This window comes from Sebastes umbrosus, chromosome 5 (assembly GCF_015220745.1).
Source record: "Sebastes umbrosus isolate fSebUmb1 chromosome 5, fSebUmb1.pri, whole genome shotgun sequence".
NCBI classification, from domain to species: domain Eukaryota; kingdom Metazoa; phylum Chordata; class Actinopteri; order Perciformes; family Sebastidae; genus Sebastes; species Sebastes umbrosus.
In genome coordinates, this window is record NC_051273.1 from 35,255,451 (window position 1) to 35,277,673 (window position 22,223).

The 22,223-nt window shown below is 40.8% G+C and overlaps 1 protein-coding gene and 1 long non-coding RNA gene across 2 annotated transcripts; one reads left to right on the forward strand and one right to left on the reverse strand.

The window, feature by feature from the left end:
- Positions 1–280: 280 nt before the first annotated feature.
- Positions 281–20,863, forward strand: sass6 (SAS-6 centriolar assembly protein). Its single transcript, XM_037771107.1, has 16 exons — positions 281–594; positions 2,713–2,773; positions 2,980–3,059; positions 3,176–3,280; positions 3,620–3,788; positions 5,804–5,881; positions 8,267–8,386; positions 8,643–8,834; positions 10,800–10,994; positions 13,552–13,641; positions 14,054–14,233; positions 14,385–14,466; positions 17,068–17,174; positions 17,279–17,367; positions 19,360–19,451; positions 20,427–20,863. Exons 1-16 carry the CDS (start codon positions 533–535, stop codon positions 20,477–20,479), a joined length of 1,755 nt encoding a protein of 584 aa, XP_037627035.1. The 5' UTR covers positions 281–532; the 3' UTR covers positions 20,480–20,863.
- Positions 4,212–4,857, reverse strand: LOC119489008. Its single transcript, XR_005207072.1, has 2 exons — positions 4,691–4,857; positions 4,212–4,655 (listed from the first exon to the last, which is right to left on the reverse strand). It is a non-coding gene; the product is annotated as an uncharacterized LOC119489008 (long non-coding RNA).
- Positions 20,864–22,223: the final 1,360 nt, after the last annotated feature.

Below are 22,223 nucleotides of genomic sequence, written 5' to 3' on the forward strand. Positions count from 1 at the left end.
AAGATATCTAAGAAAGTACACAATCTTCTAATTAATTACTTAAGGGCAACAGGAATAATGGAGAGAATTGAATTATTAGTATTATTATTTTATTTTATTTTAGTTAGTTATTATCATTTTTATCATTATTAATTATTTATTTTTATTTTTATTTTATTTTGTTTTATTTTTATTAAAATGATTTTCCTGCCAATCTACTGCTCCACTCCTCAAGTCCAGTAGGTGGCGGTAATGCACCTGTAAGCTGGTTTGCTAACCGCCAATAAACACCAAAGAAGAAGAAGAAGATAATTCCGTTTCCGTTTCCAGGGTGATTCAGTCAGTTGGCGGCTGAAAAGCGCCAAAATTAAAATTAGTGAATGAATAACAACTAAAGTCTGAAGGCTCCGTGTGATGGAAGACAACGTCTCCCGGTGTTGACCGCTTCTTTAACGTGTTTCAACCGGTTTACCAACGAGTCAGCTCACTACCGCAGCTACAGACTGGTGTAGTTTAGTCAGCTACAGACCGGTCTAGTGTGAGACTCAACACCATGGAGGAGCTGTTCAGCAGAGGGTTACAGGTGACCGTGAGGTGCAGAGACTGTGAGGAGAGGTGAGACTACCTGCTCTAACATCACATAGCTAGATAACAACACACCACGGCAGTGTGTAGCTATATGCTGGAGATAAAAGAGAGAATATGAATACAGAGAGGAGCCTCTCAGGCTGTCGTTGGTGTAACATGTAACTCAGCGTTACTTTAACTGACGTTACATCAACAGTAATGACGTCAGATAGATACACGGCTAGCACTCAGTTAGCTAGCTCACAGCTCACTAACTAACGAGAGTCAAACTCTCCGGAAATAATGAATTTGTTTTTTTTTTTATTTTCATTATTGAATACAGTGGCTCAAACAAGCATGTGTAGAACATTACATGAGTTCATTACAACTCCACTGAGTGTATGACAGCTACGTGGAGGATGTTGTCATCTGCTGTAATAGTGATAAATGAGGTGATGTCTGACACTAAAGCTTGTAATGACCGACAACCATTGAATGCACCTCAGCTGCTGATGTTAGCTTCACAGACTGAGTGTGAATGAGGACAAATCCTTATTCCAACCTGTGTATGATAAGATAAGATATTCCTTTATTAGTCCCGCAGTGGGGACATGTGCAGTGTACAGCTGCAAAGGGGATAGTGCAAAAAACAAGATGCATCAGCTAACACAGTAAAAAAAGAACTTAACAAAGTGTAACAAAATATGAACTATTTAAATAGAAGGAAGTATAAAAATAGGAGCAGTATATACAGTATTGACAATAAACAGACTATTAACAAAATTGCACAAGTGGAAAATGACATTGCACAGTGAGAATGAATGGATGAATGAATGAAATTCCACCTGAAAATATCAGGTTATTGTCAGTTTTTTGGTGTGTATGTGGTCTACTGGGAGCAGTACTGGTTGTGGAGTCTGACAGCTGCAGGAAGGAAGGACCTGCATACTGCTGTGTTATTTGAAAAATATGGAGCATGGGTACCAAAAACAACAATGCACCCAAATAAACCCTGTATATATAAGGTGACGTGGTAATGTACTTGCAGCTTATGAACCTGTGATACTTCAGTGAATAATGTAACTCAGATGGTAGACCTCCAGTAAGTAGCAGTATAGTGTGTATGTATATAATGTATTGAGCAGTACCAGCACTGGAAATTAGCACCAGCCAAATGCTGGTAAAATATGCAAGTGTCTGCTTCTCTGCTAGATTAGCTTCACTCACCAACCCCAAAAAACAATGGTATCTATTGAATGGCTGGTAGATGTTGGAATCCACCAGACACAGTGGCAGGTGGACAAAAAAAAGTACATTTCCAACCCTGTGCAGTACACAGATGTATTTATAACGAGTGACTTTGGTAGTTTTCAACCTGGACCCTATTTCCCCATCTTTTTGTGTGACTAATAGGGACAAAACATTCTGAAACTGCTCTAGTATTGAGGAAGGACACTGTAACCGGCAGATGCAAAATGAGCTGCGATGGCAAGTGAGCGTCAATGTAACTTTATGTTCACTAAAAGTGATTGTTTTTGTCACTGACAGGCTCAGATTGTTATTAGAAGTGTGTGACAACATTCTGGAAAGGACCCTACAGAGAAATAAAACCTTTTTCTCACCTTTCACTTGATCCGGTCTGGTTGTTATTGTGTCCAAGTCCCGCTCAAGGAGAAGTCTCGCTGTGAAATCTGAATATCCGTATAATCTGGCTCAAATAAATACGGGCGGAACATTGAATTCAAAGGCCTCATCCACATTGTGGAAATCATCTAAATATTCAGCCATGACATTATAAATCTTTTAGATAACACCAAGCTACACTTTCTGTACTCCGACACAACAAACACTGTGTGTTTCCACCATGGATGTATTCCACTATTCCACCGTTGTCGACAGGCTACAGCGCTCTCCCTCAATACTGGACCAGTTTCAGAAATTGTTGTCCCTATTAGACACAAAAACATGGGGAAATAGAGTCCAGGTTCAAAAATCACATTAATCTCATAATCATAATCCGGGTTTTAGGGACGATATAACTGGGGGGACAGTTTGACTTGATTGTGCCAATAATATCTTCTTTTTGGCTAATATTACATATCATACATAATGAATGAAGCCAGATTGTTTATTAAATTTACCAGTTTTAACTGCTTAATTTTACAGGAAAGCAAATATCCGTGTCACCATTGTGCTTCAGTTGACAACAAGTCCAGTACACAAAAGGGTGAGTAGGAGTTTTGCATCAACAATTTAAATAGTCGTCTCTGTAGTTTTATATTAGTCATCGAATTGGAGGAAATAATAGCCAGCTCTTTGAGGCCTCCACCTACAGCTTGTCTTCCACTTCAGTTTTCAGTGTAACCTTTATGTGTTCTTAAGACAGGCTTTCTTCCTGGCGACTTAACCTTCTGTTGTTTCTGTTTGCTTTAGGATCTTCTAGTAAGACTAACGGATGATATAGATCCATATTTTCTCTTCAACCTCTCCATATCAGAAGAAGATTTCCAAAGGTAAGAATCGGTAGAATTCTATAAATTACAGCGCTCATTGTTTCAATTTAGGATGTCATGAACAGACTTTTTTAACTTTCACTCATGTTTTCTTTCTTTTTTTATCGTTTGTGTAGTTTGAAAGTCCAACAGGGGCTACTGATAGACTTTGCATCATTTCCTCAGAAGTTTATCGACCTGCTTAATCTGTGCTACTCTGAGCAAGAGTCAGACAATCCAAGGTACGAAGAAATGCAAACCACCACACAACATCACGCTGTTCTGCTAAATAAACCCAGCTTCACTTCATATATTGATTAATATCAGTCCTAATAATTCCATTCCAATTCATTTTCTTTTACATAAATGTTGTGAGATAAAGACAAAAATGAAAATAATGCTGAGATTATTTGATTTTAAGATTGGTTGGAAATTCCTGGAGAGAACATAACATGCATGTGGTTGCTTTCATCAGCTGATCAAGTTTAATCTGAAGGGTGGACAAAATAGAGACGTATATAATGTGCTCCAGTAAAACAACACCAGACACTAAACAACTGTTTTATTATCTTTCTCCACAGGTTTCTACTGCACTTGTCAAGTCCGTCTCCGGGGCTTGAAGGCCCTGCCAACTTCAGTGTTGTAGAGACAAATGCATTCAAACACCTGAATCACTTGTCTTTGAGGCTCGTTCAAGGCTCCGACAAAGAGATTAAAGACTATCTGGCAGTGTGTCTCTCCTCTCTGAAGGTTGGTCCATTCATCATCATCATCATCATCATAATACTGTCTGACCTTTTTAAATAGAGCTTTGAAATGTACAACTCAAGAGGGAATGGTGGGTCTCTGTGAATTCTAAAGTATGGTCTAGACGTGCTCTATAGAGAGGCAAAGTCCCTCCTCTTCCAGTGTCCCACATGGGACCTTATTTTGGAAACAAATTACATACGGTAGTCAACAGAGAGTCAAATAAATTTAAAACCTAATTTTGCATCAAGAAAGTCATAGGTGTTTCGTAGTATAAGTCACCAACACTAGCTAGCTAGCTAACTTAGCTATGTTCCACACAAATGAAATGTTATCTGACCTGATTTAGACCAGTTTTATCCAGTGACTCCTGGTCTTTTTATCAACTGGGAAGAGAAAGAGCGAGTGAGAACTGTTGCTGGTGTGAGTTCATCCCAGTAGGAAACACACAAGTATTGTAGCTTCAGAGAGAGAGACTTATGCAACTTTTGGGGGTGTCGTCTTTCTGATTACGTATTTTCAGTCTGATGCTTCAATAGTTTTACAACAAACTGAGACTTTCTTGACTTGCAAAATTATGTTTCAAATTGACAAACATATGTGTGATTCATGGCGCAATAAAAAAACACTGTTTCATAGTTTTTCCGAAATAAGGTCTCATGGTGGTCCACCGGAAGGGGCGGGACTTCACCTCTCTATATCAAAAGCGTGTTGAGATAACTTCTGTTATGATTTGACACTACTTAAATAAATTGCACTGAAATTGAAGTGCTCAAACTGAAGTTTGTCTTGTGGAGTTGTGCAAAGGGAGACTTTAATCCTAACAATCCCAAGAGCTTTTATGTCTCTGCTGTTTGCTGAAGTGGTTGACTGTACACTGCTTCTATACACCGATCAGCCATAACATTAAGACCACTGACAGGTGAAGTGAATAACATTGACTATCTGGTTTCAATGGCACTAGGCAGTGGGGGGGGGATATATTAAACAGCAAGTGAACATTTTGAACTTTGAACTTTGTGTTGGAAGCAGAAGAAATGGGTCAGCGTAAAGATGTGAGCGACTTTGACGAGGGCCAGATAGTGCTGACTAGACGACTGGGTCAGAGCATCTCCAGAACTGCAGCTCCTGTGGGATGTTCCCAGTCTGCAGTGGTCAGGATCTACCAAAAGTGGTCCAAGGAAGGAGAACCGGTGAACCGGCGACAGGGTCAGACCCGAGGCTCATTGATGCACGTGGGGAGTGAAGGCTGGCCCGTGTTGTCCGATCCACTAGAAGAGCTACTGGAGCTCAAACTGCTGAAAAAGTTAATGCTGGTTCTGACAGAAAGGTGTCAGAACACACAGTGAGGAGCAGTTTGTTTTGCTTATGGGGCTGCGTAGCCGCAGACCGGTCAGGATGCACCATGCTGACCCGTGTCCACCGCTGAAAGCGCCTACAATGGGCACGTTGTGAGCATCAGAACTGGACCACAGAGCAATGGAAGAAGGTGGCCCGGTCTGATGAATCACGTTTTCTTTTACATCATGTGGATGGCAACGAGTTCAAGGTGTCGACTCGGCCTCCAAATTCTCCAGATCTCAATCCAATCGAGCGTCTGTGGGATGTGTTGGACAAACAAGTCAGATCCACGGAGGCCCCCCCCACCTCGCAACTTATACAGGACTTAAAGGATCTGCTACTGACGGCTTGGTGCCAGATACCACAGCAGACCTTCAGAGGTCTAGTGGAGTCCATGCCTCCACGGGCCAGGGCTGTTTTGGCGGCAAAAGAGGGACCTACTCAGTATTAGGCAGGTGGTCATAATGTTATGGCTGATCGGTGTATGTTGCTTGTACATTTCAGCCAGTTGAGTTAAAGCACGGAGTATAGATCGCGAGGGAAAATGTCTTCTAATTGGAAAATCAACAGGTGTGCAAAGAACCTAAAAGTAATCATTTCAGTCATCATCTTATAAAGCATTTTTCACATAACCCTGTAACCCTGACTTTTTTTTCCATGTCATCTCAATGTTTCAGGCAGACAAGCAGGCCCTAGAGGTGAAGCTTAAGAAGACTGAAGATGATCTGTCCAGGCAGCTGAGTTATGCTCAACAGGTGAGCTTTTTCACGCATTTTCAACTGCTATCTACTCACTCACTCATACATTCTCGTAGAAACTGTATTCAAACTTCAAATGTTTTGTTATAATGGAAGTCAATCAGAAAAATCTTCTGCCAACAGAGAAACTCCATTCAAACTTTAAAACGTTCGCGACACTTAGGACTCCCTCATAGCCATTCAACTTTTTCATATCTTTTATACTTTTCACACAATCGCAGTTCAATTTTCATGCAATTTTCAGAGCTTCTGATTTTTTTATTTTTTTTTACATTAGTGTGTGTGGGGTTGAATGTGGGACTAACAGAGAAAGCAGTTGTAAAATCTTCTTAAAAAAATCTGTTCAACTTGCTCCAACTTCCAAAATTTTCACTCTTCATACATCATTTTAACTTGAAAATGTAGGAGAATTTGTGCCCATTCAAACAATGTTGCTGTGGAATCAAACAGACTTACACATTTGGCGCTTTGCCTTGGGGTCGTGCTCACCCTGTCAGGGTTCATTTCGCTGTACAATGGGCCTCATGCAGGAAGGGATATACCAACAAATTTTCTCTTATTTTTGTTTGTATCCACGATTTGTTCCTAATCTGGTGGTACTCATTGATTTCTGGAATTCACCAATGTTTTCTTATTTTTTATATTCTCTTAGGTAAGAGAAAGTTTTACGAGTGATCGAGAGTACTCTTACCAAGATAAGAAAAAACATCTTGTTTTCACAGTCCACAAATTGTTTTTCCAACGCAAGGAAAAATTTGTTTTAAATTTAAGGAACAAAAAAAAACAAAAACTCATGAATATCATATATAATCAAATTTATATTGTCATGTTTTAGAGTAATTAGAATTATTGGATTATTAAATGTGTGGGCTAAACAAATACTATTGGGATCAATGGACCATATCTATTTATCTATCTTATCTTATCCAAGTTCTTCTTCTTACAGCAGTGTTTTTCTCTCAAATTCTTGGGCATGTGCAAACGGTACAACACTAGCCCTATAGTGTTTAGGGGGCCTGACCTATTCTAATACGGATATAGGCTAGGATAATAGGCCACGCGTTCATCATTCAGCACACCAGAGTAAGAGCAGATTTGGATGATTAAGAACGTTTGGTGCATCTGGAGTTGACTTTTCTTACAGAAAATTAAGAGAAATATCAGAGAATGTTGCTGCATGAGGCCCCTTATCCCTGACATATAAACCATATTGATATCAATATTATACCTAATGATGTGTGTATATATATATGTATATATATATATATATATATATATATATATATATATATATATATATATACATACAAAGTTTAAAGGAAAATGAACAATTGCTGTGACTCAGGAGATGGAGCGGGTCGCCCATTAATCACAGTTGGCGGGTCGACTCCTGTCCACGTGCTGAAGTGTCCTTGTGCAAGACACTGTACCCCTAGTTGCTCCCGATGGGCAGGCCAGCGCTTTGCATGACGGATCCTTTGCTATTGGTGTGTGAATGTGTGTGAATTGGTGAATGAGAGGCCAATTATAAAGCACTTTGTCTGCTAAGGTGGAAAAACGCTATTTAAGTGTAGTCCATATTAGGGATGTCACGAGAACCGATTTTAAAAAAGGGACGGTACTCTTTTCCTACAGTACCGAAGGTACCGTACGATGCCTGTAACGGTCGTTGATAGTGATGTGACAGTGACGAAAATGTTCCCACCGGTTAATAAACTTGTGACAACACCGGTGTTACCGATTACACTGGACATTTTACAAGAAAAGATGACGGTCAACATGTGCAGAGCGCTGACTCTGATCTTTACCATCGGGTGGCGGTGTGTCTGGCCTCTCTGGTAGAGCTTTTGCTGCGGGGCTCCGCTGCGGGGGTCTACCTGGCGCCGCTGGTCCGTGCAAACCGGCTGTGACAGCTCCATCCACCTCGTGGTGATTACCTCATTAATGTTATGGTTCCCTTATAGCATTGGGATTAAACATGAAATATTGCCAAATAGGTGCGTTTGCTTTTCACTTCGACAATAAATCCTCTGCCTTCTGCTCCTACTCCTACTACTCTGAGCTGACGGACCAGATGCATTCACGGTCAGTATGTAGTGTCCGTCGTCTGACTATCGATTGATAACATGCCGCTGATATGCCAAAATGAACTAAATGGGTCAATTCTTTTTTTTTTATTACTTAAAGGCTACATGCCTGTTTTTTATGTTTGTTTATAGTTTTTTTTTTACCGTGGTATCGAATTGGTATCGAGAATCGTGGAAATACACTTGTATTGGTATCGACTACTAGATTTCTGGTATCCTGACATCCCTAGTCCATATATCGGAGTAGTTAAAAAGAAAAAGCGATTGTCTTAACATGTGTGTTTTTCTCTCGCAGACTCTGTCTGAGAAGACTAAAGAGTTGGACAAACTGCGCTCAGAGTGGACGAGTCAGTCCAGCTCTCTGTCCAGCCGTCATTCTCATGAGTTACAATCGGAGAGAGAGAAGGCTGTAGAGGTAAGCTCCTCATCTGGCCCAGACTGTTTCTAATGCACTTGTTAATAAAGGAATAAATGACATTGAATTATAAAAGGAAGGCTGAAAAAAGGACTTGTGTTAGCTATGTTGTTTCTCCACAGCAGATAACTCCCTTTGTGTGATCACTTTCTCATAGCTCTGAGGCTCTGCCAAATGTAGTGTATTTAGATCGACAGCAAAGAGGTGGATTATGCTGCAGGATTCGTGAGAGATGTTTATTTGGTATGTCTTTCAGTCCCAGAGCAGGCTTCAGCAGCAGACTGAGCAGCTCCGTCAGGAGCTGGAGAGTGCTCATAAGAAGAGCAGCCAGCAGCTTCATAGCAGACTGACGGAGCTGGAGGCCTCCTGCAGAGAGCTGACGGAGAGGAAATACAAGAACGAGTCTGTCATCAGAGACCTGAAGATTAAACTAGCGGGTGCAGAGGAGGTAAGTGGATGAGGAATGACTGGGCCCACATTACTGGAGTTTGGCATATCATCACCTTTTTAAGTTTGTATGGCAAACTTGTTAGCAAACAGTTGCTTATTTACACATCCAGCAGTTTTTAGAGCAACATTATCTTTCACTGAATGCAAGTCCAGTATTCTCTCTCTCTTTTTTAGCTCCGTTTTTAGTCTCTACCAACTCCTGAAGGGGAATATCTGTCTCTTTAGCTGCTGAATGCTCCACTATGTTCACCACCAGTCTCTTAACTCTGTCTGTCTGCTGGTTACTGCTGAGCAGGTAGTGAACAGTGGGCTATTCCAGCTTTTCTTGTGAAAACAGCTGCCAGCTACAGCTGAAAACAAACACCATGAGAACAGTGAGAGTGAACCAGAGCAGTAAAGTTGTGGGCCAGACAGCTAAACAATGAGCTGAAAGTCCCTATAAAGCTCTGGAAAGCCGAGGGGAGCTCTCTGTAGGTTCATGAATATGAACAATCCTTTTTCACATTATCACATCGTTTCACGTTGTAGTTTGAGACATTGTTGCTACTAGGGCTGTGCATGGGCAAGAATCTGGCGATACGATACGTATCACGAATATCAATATATTGTGATCTATCGCGATACTGTAAGCAAAGAGATGTATTGCAATCTTTTGATCTCATTTTAGGAAAACTCTCATAGTATAACGAATACACCACCATATGCTTGAAATTTGAGTAAAAGAAGAGGTCACTTTTAATGTAATCAGATCATTGGGATCTGCATTTGCATTTATCACAGTCACTATAGCATCTAACGTCATAGCAGTACTTTGAGAGGACACATACACTGAGAGGACACATCTCTTTACAAATGAAACTAGAATGGCACTCGGAGAGCGCAGACCTCCGCCAAGGGGCCTGACTTTAAAAACACTCCCAGCTGGCGGTACCGTGAGGTGGTCGGCTTGTTATTAACACGGTGTGTTTCTGTGTAACGTATCGGCGGATGCCTCACTCATTCAGCAGCCTTGTTATGTCTGTATAACGTTACACTACGTTGCCTCTCATCCCGTCATCTACCGCTTTGTTCTTTCTCACCGCGAACGGACAGCAGCTCCCGCACCTCGATGTCTCGCCACACATCCACACACGTATCTCTCTGCTCTCAGAAGGAGGAAGGAGGCGGTGTCATGCGTCATCGACGCGTCATCTGTTCCACTGCACATGTGTTATACCCTGTGGTCTTAATGCTCAGGCTGATATGAATCCGTAAAAAAAATACCTGAATCCGGATCATGATCCAGATCACCACCAAAATCCCTGGTCCAACCCTGGTTATTGGTATGAAAGTGGTATTGGTGTTGAACAAAAAAAAACACAAAAGCACAAACCTTGTTTACCAGAGATGTACTCATAAGTTTCTTAGAAATAAGTCATTCAGCATAATAAAAGTATAAAAACCGATTAATCGACTAAAGAAAATCGTAGTCAACCAAGACTAAAACGACTGGTTAGTCGACTGATCGACTAAGAGGGGGCAGCCCTACCTTGTTAGTGCATGTGAGCGTGCACTGCTCTCATACGGCGGTTACAGTCGATCGTTGTGGACGCGTAACATCCACCCTCCGGTTCCTCCCCAGGAAAACACCGTTAGCTCTGTCACCACTGTTAGCGCTGTTAGCACCATTAGCTGCGAGCCGCCAGCTCATCCGTCGTTATGTTGAGAGCCGTGTGGAGGCAATAGAAACGCTCCCAATCTCACATTTAGCGTCATTAATGGGATATGTGTTTAATAACAGTACAAACTGTGGCCTCTGAAATAACCACCAACATTTCTGATTGAGTAAAGGAAAGACTTTAATCCGGGGCTCCATCCTGTGGTGTGAATCGATCTGTACTTTTGTCCTTTCCCGTAGCTGATAACGATTAATTAAAGAATGATTATCGATGATGGGATTATTTCCCTGCTGTTATGTGTGCAGGAGTGCCAGCGCTCGAAGCAGCAGGTCCTGTCTCTCAGGAGAGAGAACAGCACTCTGGACACAGAAGTCCATGACAAGGAGCGCTTGGTGAGCCAGCTGCAGATGAGACTGGCTGTTCTGGAACAGGAGGTCAAAGATAAGGATCAGCTCATGCGCCGCACAAAAGAGGTGCTGGAAGCCACCCAGCAGCAGAAGGTAAGAGCCAAAACAACAGCATACTTCAGCTTAAGTTACACTTATACCATATATATATATCATATCCTAATTGTCAGACACAATATCACATCAACCTTGTTGAATACATTTTAAAGGCACAGTTTTTCCACGGGCCCAGTTTAGTCTGCTTTAAGTGCACTGTGTGATTTAGGCTGCAGGATTGTGCGGCGGTGTGGGAGTGTCACTTTAATGGCCCATTGATCGCCCGTTGCATGATTGGTCACCGCAGCGTGGCGTCTGTGGCTGTGGTCAACCAAGGAAAATCTTGGTCGGCTGAAATATTACTTATTCTTCAACCAATCGATTGGTCGATTGGGGGAAAAAGTCTGCACCTTTTTTCTGGATCAGGGGTTGCAACCTTTCTGAAAGTCCCATTTTAAAATTTTCTTGTTAATCAGTGTGCCATATCAACAATAAGGTTAACACTAAGTTTAATTATGACGCCACATCATCAAGATTTTAATCTCCAACGGATCTGTAATTTATTCCATCCATAGAGGCTATGTGCATAGCAACATTTAAAAAAACTCATTCTTCTCCCATAATCAGGACCTTGTAATTCTATCTGAGAGCACTGAACAAGAAGGTTGCCATCCTTATGAAAACATTCACGTCTGAGGTGAAATCATTAACCCTACCAAGCTTCCACCAATCTTATTCATCAGTAATAAACCGTCATCCACGCCTTCGTCACCTCCCATCTGGACTACTGCAATGGAGGTCTGTCCGGGGTTCCCAGCAAAGCCCTGGACAGGCTCCGGTATCTGCAGAACTCAGCTGCCAGGGTTCTCAGCCGCAACCAATCCCTGGCAGCACATCACCCCCCCCACCCTCATCCACCTCCATTAGGCTCCCGGTCAAGTCCCGCATCCCCTACAAAATCCTCCTCCTCACCTACAAATCCCTCAATGCCCTGGCTCCTAAGTACTTATCTGACCTCCTCTACCCTTACACACAGCCCCGGAACCTGAGATCCTCAGGCACGGGTCAGCTCTCCATCCCCCACACACAAACCTGCTAACTTTTGGGGACAGAGCTTTCGGTGTGACAGCCCCCCCACCCTCTGGAACTCTCTCCCCACTAGGGATGTCACGGTACCAGAAATCTAGTTGTCGATACCAATACCAGTGAATTTACAGGATTCTCAATACCAATTCGATACCACGGTAAAAAAACAACAAAAAAACAATAAATCCCATGTAATTCAACACGCACTCCTTTTATTAAAACATTTGAACATTACAAAAAACAGTGGCATGTAGCCTTCAAGTATTTAAAACCAACTATATTGTCTGGATGTCTTTGAGGTGCTTTGCTAAATTGGAAGTATTTCCTCCTTTGGAAAGAAGAGTACGACGGCACCGTTACTGCAACGAATACTGTTTTTTGTGAATCTATTATTACTCCTTGTAAATCCGCCTCGAACACAAAGTACTTCCATACCCGACTCTTGCTATTTGTTTTCTCAACGAGTTGAGGCGGAGGTAGCACTGCAGCAGCTGGCATCTTTCACGTCTCGTGTTATTGTTTTTTTCCGTGCTGTTACGGCGTTCTTCTTCCTTCATTTCACGGCAGATGAGAACACTTGTAATCGTATACTGCCCCCATTAGATCCGGAAGAATTGCATCTCCAGTACCTCCGCTTCGGTACCAAATGACCATTACAGGCATCGTTCGGAACCTTCGGTACTGAAGAAAACAAGTACCGTCACATTTTTTTAATTTTGGTACCGAAGTATCGGTTCCCTCCCTCAAAAACTCCTAAAACCCACCTCTTCAACAAGGCCTATGGCCTCTAGCTACTGTTATGTTCTGTTTGTTGTGTCTATTATGTCTATGTTAAGCGTCCTTGGGTTTCTTGACAGGCGCTATATAAATCCAAGTTATTATTATTACCTCCTTCCAAGGCCAAGGGCCTGCATCCGGATCATTATCCGGATGCAGGTATTTTTTTACGGATTTCGATCAGCCTGAGCATTAAGACCACAAGGTATAACACATGCGCAGTGTAACTGATGACGCAATGATGACTCGTGACCCCCGCCTCCTTCCTCCTTCTGAGAGCAGAGAGATACGTGTCTGGATGTGTGGCGAGACATCGTGGTGTGGTGGGAGCTGCTGTCCATCCGCGGTGAGAAAGAACAAAGCGGTAGATGACGGGATGAGAGACAACGTAGTGTAACGTTATACAGACATAACAAGGCTGCTGAACGAGAGAGGCATCCACTGATACGTTACACGGAAACACACCGTGTTAATAACAAGCCGACCACCTCACGGTACCGCCAGCTGGGAGCAAAAATCAATCAAACTACCATAAATAACAGGCGGCGTATCCGTCAATGGCTGTAAAAGAGGTCATTTAATATGCGGATGAGAGGGCACTCTCTTGCACACTTATTGCTAGTGTGCCACTGGTTAAGGTACCGTGAGCCAATGGTGGCACGCGTGCCTAAGGTTTCACTGGGACTTGAAGTAGTTTCTCTGTTTAATTTAGTTTCTATATTTGAACCTGTGATGTTTTTTTCTTTTCTAGGAATCAATGGAAGAAAATGCTGAAAGTAAAGAAGCTCAGACTAAAAAACTGGAGTCAACGGTGAAATCACTGTCTGAGGAGCTGATAAAGGTTTGTGAAGCTGCATGCAGGCTGCCCATCTGCTGGTATAAAGTTTAACCCCATAAAGGGAAAACTGAAATATAACTATCAGGTCCACACAGTTGTTTTAGTCGATGAGTAACTGTTGGCTGTTACCATCAATATCCATCTCCCTGTTCTCCATACAAATTAGCTCTGTGGGATCATTTCATACCTTCGGTTCATGTTCTAACTCTTATCACTCTGAGCTGTTGCATTGCATTATAGAGAAAGGTGTTCCTGTCATTTAGCCTACCTTCATTGATATAAATGGGGTGGACAAAATAATAGAAACACCTGTTGGGTGTACCTTATAAACTGGCAACTGAGTGTATAACTGCATGTTATGTTTCAATATATTCCATTCCAGTCTCTTACTTCCTTCTGTTTCTCTTGAATCCAGGCTAATGGGATCATAAAGAGGCTGCAGGGGGAGGTCCGAGGCCTCGTTGGAAAAATAAAAGTAAAAAACACTGTGACCGTGTCACAGGAGAAGGTCCTCCAAGACACAACAGAAAAACTTGAGACTGTTGAAAAGGATCGCTGGAGCACTCAGCAGCAGCTCCTCACCAGGGAGGAGCAGGTATGTTTTCAAATCATTGAAACACTGCTTGTAATTGTATTGTAATAGTCTTCACTTTTCCCTGGTTAATAACAGGCTAGATAGCTTATTAGGCATATTAATATGAAAGAAAGAATTTGATATGAACTTGATAATAATTTGTATATTACAGGTTTCTAAACTGAAGGAGCAGTTGGAGACGACGGTACAGAAGCTAAATGAAAGCCGAGAGGTGTTAAAAACAAATGAGAATGGTGAGGAAGCTTGTCTCATTCATTTCAGGTGGCCGTGGGAGAGGGGAAGAGCGGGTCGTCCTTTTAAAGGAACAGTGTGTAACATTTAGGGGATCTATAGGCAGAAATGGAATATAATATTAATAAGTATGTTTTTTTTTTGTGTGTATAATCACCTGAAAGTAAGAATTGTGGTGCTAGATGTCACCAAATCCTACACACTGCTCATTTAATCACAAGGTTGGCGATTACATCCTACTGTCCACATGTCAAAGTATCCTTGAGCGAGACACTGAACCCCAAATTGCTCTCTGAGCGCTTTACAGCAGCCCACTGCTCCTACAATGCTTAGGATGGGTTGAATGCAGAGGTCAAATTTCATGCATGTATCAATGTGTGTGTGACGATATAAAAGTTAAAGTTAGTTAAGCTAGTTATGTTAGAGGACCCACTGGGGACTGCAATCCATATCATCATTTATAAAATAAGCCAAACTTCTCAGTGTTTAAAGATCCACTCCACACATTTTTTTAAAGGTCCCATATTGTAAAAAGTAAGATTTTCATATCTTTTATATTATAAAGAAGGTTAAAATGCTTTATATAAATACTGTGAAATTATCGAAACGCTCAATATACGGAGAAATACACACAACTTGTTTTCAGAAATTGTGCGTTAAACCGTTACGATTTCCGTCTATTTGTGATGTCACAAATCTACAATATATTTAGACCATTACACAGTTTTAAATGTGAACATTCTAAATGTGTCCCAGTTTATTTCCTGTTGCAGTGAATGGGAATAACATCAGCTGACAGGAAGTAAACATGGACCCCAACTGTTGCCTAGCAACGCAATTCGTTGCAATTCCCTTGAAATGCACTAAAACGGAGCGTTTCAGACAGAGGGTGAATACAGGTACATTCAGACAGACAATATGAGAAAAATAAAGTTTGTTTTTTTAACATCATGGCATGTAAACATGTTCTAGTAGAAACACAAAATACAAGTATGAACCTGACAATGAGCACGATATGGGACCTTTAAGACACATGAAAATACTCTGCTTGGAATAATAATTTGTCTGGTGTTTTTTCTAGGGCTGTCAATCCATTCAAATATTTAATCGCGAATAATCGCATGATTGTCCATAGTTAATCATGATTAAAAATGTACCTTAAAGGGAGATTAATCAAGTATTTAATACTCTTATCAACATGAGAGTGGGTAAATATGCTGCTTTATGCCAATGTATATATATATTTATTATTGGAAATCAATTAACAACACAAAACAATGACAGATATTGTCCAGAAACCCTCACAGGTACTGTGTTTAACATAAAACAATATGCTCAAATCATAACATGGCAAACTGCAGCCCAACAGGCAACAACAGCTGTCAGTGTGTCAGTGTGCTGACTTGACTATGACTTGCCCCAAACTGCATGTGATTATCATAAAGTGCTCATGCTCATACATACACGTGTTGAACTGAGATTCAAGGTGAGCTCAGATAAATGCTTCTAGTTTCAAACTGTGCACAGTGAAGGTCAAACATCAGAGTCAAGTAACAAGTAGCAAAAAAACAATTTTAATGCTGTCACATTAATATTTTCAGCTGGACTCTGGATAATACAAGCAAAGTTATGATATAGATCAGAAAGTTGACACGTCCTGGCTACTGTACCCTGACTACTACTTCTGACTGTACAGGGATGTGTGCTGCTCTTTAGAATCTCACCAAGCATTCAGTGCCAACTTTCAATACTTTATAATACTTTTCCATACCCGATGCACACATTTTGGTCCTTATAATAGTAATGTATGTAGGTTTGATATCAAGTCTTAAAGGTGCAGTGTGTAGGATTTGGTGGCATCCAGCGGTGAGGTTTCAGATTGCAACCAAGTGAAGCCTCTCCCGTGTGCCAAGCGTGTTGGAGAATTACGGTGGGCGACGTGAAAACGCGAATGTCCCTCTCTAGAGCTGGTGTCTGGTTTGTCCGTTCCGGGCTACTGTAGAAACATGGCGGCCGGCTCCGTGAAGAGGACCCGCTCCCTATGTAGATATAAACAGCTCATTCTGAGCTAACAAAAACACAACCATTCTTTTGATTATACACTAATGAAAACATACTTATTAATATTCTATTCCATTTCTGCCAATAGCTACCCCTAAATGCTACACACTTTTCCTTTAACTCTAATACAATTTATTTTGTGAAGTTCACAACTTTGAAAACTGACATTTAAAAAAAAAAATGAGCAGCAGCATCTTTTACCAGAAACACTGTCTTCATTATTCTGGATAATCCAACTTCACCTTCAACAGCTCTCGTAGGGGCTGCTTCTTAAGGATAATGTAGTTGCAATGAGAACTATTGCCAAATGTTTTATTATGTTTAAATGACCTTTTAACAACATGGCTTGAAAATCAACGCTGTATTCCTGCTGGTAGAAAGAAGGGACAATTTAAAGAGAACAGAGAAATGCAGCGCCTGAATCATTTCCTGACATTAAACGTCACACTCATAATAAATTCTAGTCTAATAGTTTGAAGATCAGAGTACCTTGTCAGTTTTGAACACCACTCATCGTCTGTTCTATTTGTCTTTTACCACAGTTATAAACTGGCTGAACAAGCAGCTAAATGAGAAGCAGCTGTCCAGAAAGCCCCAGTCTGAGTCTCTGGACAATCCTTCACTTCTGTCCACAACAACAGGACTGAGGGTAGGAGACTTCTAGCCGTACTAAACCAAACCTTCCCACTTGTAAACATGTACTGACTGTTACCACTGACACCAGTTAAAGAGATCGGTGTATTCCCCCCCCAGGCCCAGTTCTATCCTCAGACGGGCAGACCTGCTGGATCTCCTGTAGCAGCTGCTGATTTCACAGCAGTGCAGCCAGCCATCAGACAGATGTGAGTATATTCTTTTCTTTCCACAGTATATACAGAGGCCGGTACTACGAAAAGAGTTCAACATACCCAGGGTATCTTCTCCTTATCTGGCTTAACTAACCCTAACGAACGAGATCCCGCTAAGCGGTCCTAGGAAGCTGGTTATCAACTCGGTAAATCAACCCAGGGTTTCTCAGTCTGGCTGCGAGCGCGTTCACATGAACGGAGCGGTGTGTCTGTAGCATCTGACCAATCACAGACATGGACAAGTCCACAGACTGCGGACAGACAGGCAGAGCGGCACATTTTACAAATGAAGAGCTATAACTATATTAGACAAATACAAAGTTAAACACTTAATCAGACTAAAAGTAACACAGTTGAAGCTGCCAAATGCAGGAAGAACAGCTGGTAACAGAACAAAATTACAGATGTGTGAATGCGTAAATTAACAGACTTATTAATTTAACGTAACACTCAAAAGTCAGATAAAGTCGTATAGATGGGGCAGTGATATATAAATAGCTTTTAGAAGTGTTATGGATGAATGGATTACACTTCATTGTTCCCTTTAACAATAATGTGGTGTGTGTGTATGACTATTTCAACCTTCTTTCAGCTGCGTCCCCGTCTCCAGCGGTGATAAACGGATTCAAGAGCAAGTTAAAAAAAATGAATATAAAAACATAATTCAAAGCGGTAAACACCCACAGCATAAATCCAGCTGTCCTTCCTGCATCTGTCAGTTTAAACTGTGTTGTTTATAGTCTGATTATGACTGTAACTTCTTCATATTTGTGTAATATTATCATACGATCTGCTCACAGAGCTCTGATTGGTCAGCAGGCGGTGCTTTTACACGAGTCGATCTCTTATCTGGAACATAACCTGCTCCCGAGCAGGTATGCTGTTCAGCATCAGTTACCATGGCGATCTACCCCGGTAAAAAGTGATCCACCGTCGTAGGACGGTGGATCACTTAACCCTGAAGTTACCTCACTAACCCTAAATCCTGCTTCGTAGTACAGGCCTCAGGTTTATATACTGTACTACTGGTGTATATACTGTACAATTAGGGCTGTCAATCGATTAAAATATTTCATCACGAATAATGGCATGATTGTCCTTAGTTAATCGAGATTTATTGCAAATTAATCGCACATTTTTTGTGTGTTCAAAATGTACCTTAAAGGGAGATTAGTCAAGTATTTAATACTCTTATCAACATGGGAGTGGACAAATATGCTGCTTTATGCAAATGTATGTATATATTTATTTTTGGAAATTAATGAACAAAACTAAACAATGACAGATATTGTCCAGAAACCCTCACAGGTACTGTATTTAGCATAAAATAATATGCTCCAATCATAACATTGCAAACTGCAGCCCAACAGGCAACAACAGCTGTCAGTGTGTCAGTGTGCTGACTTGACTATGACTTGCCCCAAACTGCATGTGATTATCATAAAGTGGGTATGTCTGTAAAGGGGAGACTCGTGGGTACCCATAGAACCCATTTACATTCACACATCTGGAGGTCAGAGGTCTAAGGACCCCTTTGAAAATGGACATGCCATTTTTTTCCCTCGTCAAAGTTCAGCATAAGTTTGCAGCCTTATTTAGAGTCCTTTAAGACGAGCTAGTATGACCTGGTTGGTACCGATGGATTCACTCTAGCTTTAAAACTGAGCCCACTGCAACCTGAAAATGGCAAGTTCCGTTAATGCGTTATAAAAATGAGTGGCGTTAAAACTAATTTGCGTTAGCGCGTTATTATCGTGTTAACTTTGCCAGCCCTGTGAACAATACTTATTATGTACCACACACTTATTGAAGCTTTAAATGAGAATTTATTTCCAAAGGCTGCTTTCCATTTGAACATGTTCGGTCATGTCTTTGGGGGAATTTATTTTGAGAACAATATTTTTAGGATATAAATGAGAGGACTGAAGGATACATGTTTCATTTTCACTGTGTTCCTCAAGCTCGTTGCTTTCTTCTCGTCCTCAGCGGAGACTCTGCTTGTCTGGATTCAAAGTACTTTGAGAGGAGAGATGATAGCATCCCGATCTACGGTCTGTCATCTAATCTGCTTCACAAAGGTAAAACCGCTCATCGCTTAGAGCGCTGCATGGACTACAAGCTTCAGAGTATTCATCATTAACAACAAATACTGGTTTCATTTGACTGCTTTAGCAGAGATCACCATGTCCTCCAGCATTAGTAGTGCAAAGTGTTCGGTGTGTGGGACAAGGGAAGACACAGAGTGTGAAGGCAAAGTGTTTGTACCTGTTCTGAATAGTCCCCCTATCCCCCCAATCTCTCACAATCTCTGCGTGTCTTTGTAGTCTAAACACTATTAATCATTGAAATGTTGATAATGACTGGGCAAATATGCTGCTTTATGCAAATGTATGTATATAATTATTACTGGAAATCAATTAAGAAGACAAATCAATGACACATATTGTCCAGAAACCCTCACAGGTTCTGCATTTAACATAAGAAATATGAACAGCTGTCAGTGTGTCAGTGTGCTGACTTGACTATGACTTGCCCCCAAACTGCATGTGATTATCATAAAGTGGGCATGTCTGTAAAGGGGAGACTTGTGGGTACCCATAGAACCCATTTACATTCACATATCTGGAGGTCAGAGGTCAAGGGACCCTTTTGAAAATGGACATGGCGGTTTTTCCTCTCCAAAATGTAGCGTAAGTTTGGAGCGTTATTTAACCTCCTTCCTGACCAGCTAGTATGACATGGTTGGTACCAACGGATTCATCAGGTTCTATAGTTTCATGTGATACCAGTATATTCACTATTAAAGCTGAGCCCGCTACAACCTAAAAAATTGCAAGATGCGTTAATGCGTTAGAGAAATTAGTGCCGTTAACTTTGACAGCCCTAGTTAATAAATTATAATAAATGTTCGAATCGTTGTTGATTTTATTTACTATATATTCACTATATTTCGACCCCTACTTGGAAGTCTTTATGGAAATAAAACAAATAGATCAAAATAAAAGAAATAGGATTTTTGAGTGACGCATCCATTTCCTTTCTTTTCTTTCCAGAGTTCCCTCAGCGAACGAAGCCCTCCATACCTTCTGCTTACTTCTCTGCATGAAGCAGAAGCAGCTCCATGTAATGACCAGTGTACAGAATGGAAGTAAAACCATTAAAACCACTTCATGTCTTCAGCTCCTGTACAAAACTGTTACTGACCTGCTGTGTTAAATTCACATGTTTTTAAGTAGCTGTTGTTGCGGATGGTTTACACACACATCTATCTGCTGATGTGTATTTACACTAAATGTTGTTCAAACTTTGTGTTCGGTGGATTCCTGTGATCATGGATAATGTATTAAAGTCTTAAATTAAAATATTCTATTTTTACTAATACAGTGTATTTAGTTTGCCATCCTTTATTGTTTATATTGTGTTTGTATGTGTTTTCTGTTGTATTTCAGTTATGAAGTGAAATCTTTAATAAACGGCTCTTCCATCGTCAGCGGTGCTCACAGTTATTCCAGGGTAAATCTAGATTGGATTTATTTCGTCTCACCTCAAATCCCCATCAAATATTGAAAATGTGTAAAATGTCAATATTGGTGCTGTTCAATATTTGTCAAGTTTACTATTTCATGCTGGAGTCATCTGATGCTACAATTTAAAGAAGTGTTATCAATGTGTTTTCTCAAAATGAAGGTTCAAGGTTCTTTATTTCTTTTTGTAAATTCCAGCAAAGACGTCATTGGCAATGAAGATCTTTGCTCTCAGATCCTTCAACAACGCTCATGAAATATGAAGATATATAAAAGGGGAAATCACACCAGTAAAAGTAAAAGCAAAATGATAATCTAAGGCATAAAATAGTGCCGTTAAAGTAAATATAAAACAGTAATGTAAATTTGTAATTTAGTTGTAGACAGTATTTCAGATGAGAAAACTGATTATAAACAGGATGTAGAATGTACAGACGTAGGCAAAATTGTTGGTACTCTTCCGTTAAAGAAAGAAAAACCCACAAAGGTCACTGAAATAACTTGAAACTGAGAAAAGTAATAATAAATAAAAATTTATTGAAAATTAACTAATGAAAATGAGACATTGCTTTTGAATTTTGGTTCAACAGAATCATTTTAAAAAACAAACTAATGAAACTGGCCTGGACAAAAATGATAGTACCCTTAACTTAATATTTAGTTGCACAACCTTTTGAGGCAATCACTGCAAACAAGTGATTTCTGTAACTCTCAATGAGACTTCTGCACCTGTCGACAGGTATTTTGGCCCACTCCTCGTGAGCAAACTGCTCCAGCTGTCTCAGGTTTGAAGGGTGCCTTCTCCAGACTGCATGTTTCAGCTCCTTCCACAGATGTTCAATTGGATTTAGATCAGGGCTCATAGAAGGCCACTTCAGAATAGTCCAATGTTTTGTTCTTAGCCATTCTTGGATGTTTTTAGCTGTGTTTTGGGTCATTATCCTGTTTGAGGACCCATGACCTGCAACTGAGACCAAGCTTTCTGACACTGGGCAGCACATTTCGCTCCAGAATGCCTTGACAGTCTTCAGATTTCATTGTACCCTGCACAGATTCAAGACACCCTGTGCCAGATGCAACAAAGCAGCCCCATAACATAACCGAGCCTCCTCCATGTTTCACATTAGGTACAGTGTTCTTTTCTTTGGATGCTTCATCTCTTCGTCTGTGAACATAGAGCTGATGTGACTTGCCAAAAAGCTCCAGTTTTGTCTCATCTGTCCAAAGGACATTCTCCCAGAAGCTTTGTGGCTTGTCAATATGCATTTTGGCAAATTCCAGTCTCGCTTTTTTATGATTTGGTGTCCTCCTGAGTCGTCTTCCATT

Excerpts from the sequence above, each read along its gene's own strand:
- sass6 (XM_037771107.1), top strand. The coding sequence starts at position 533 with ATGGAGGAGCTGTTCAGCAGAGGGTTACAGGTGACCGTGAGGTGCAGA. Across the intron at positions 8,387-8,642 it reads AGAGAGAGAAGGCTGTAGAG|TCCCAGAGCAGGCTTCAGCA; the intron begins GTAAGCTCCTCA and ends TATGTCTTTCAG. Across the intron at positions 10,995-13,551 it reads AAGCCACCCAGCAGCAGAAG|GAATCAATGGAAGAAAATGC; the intron begins GTAAGAGCCAAA and ends TTTCTTTTCTAG.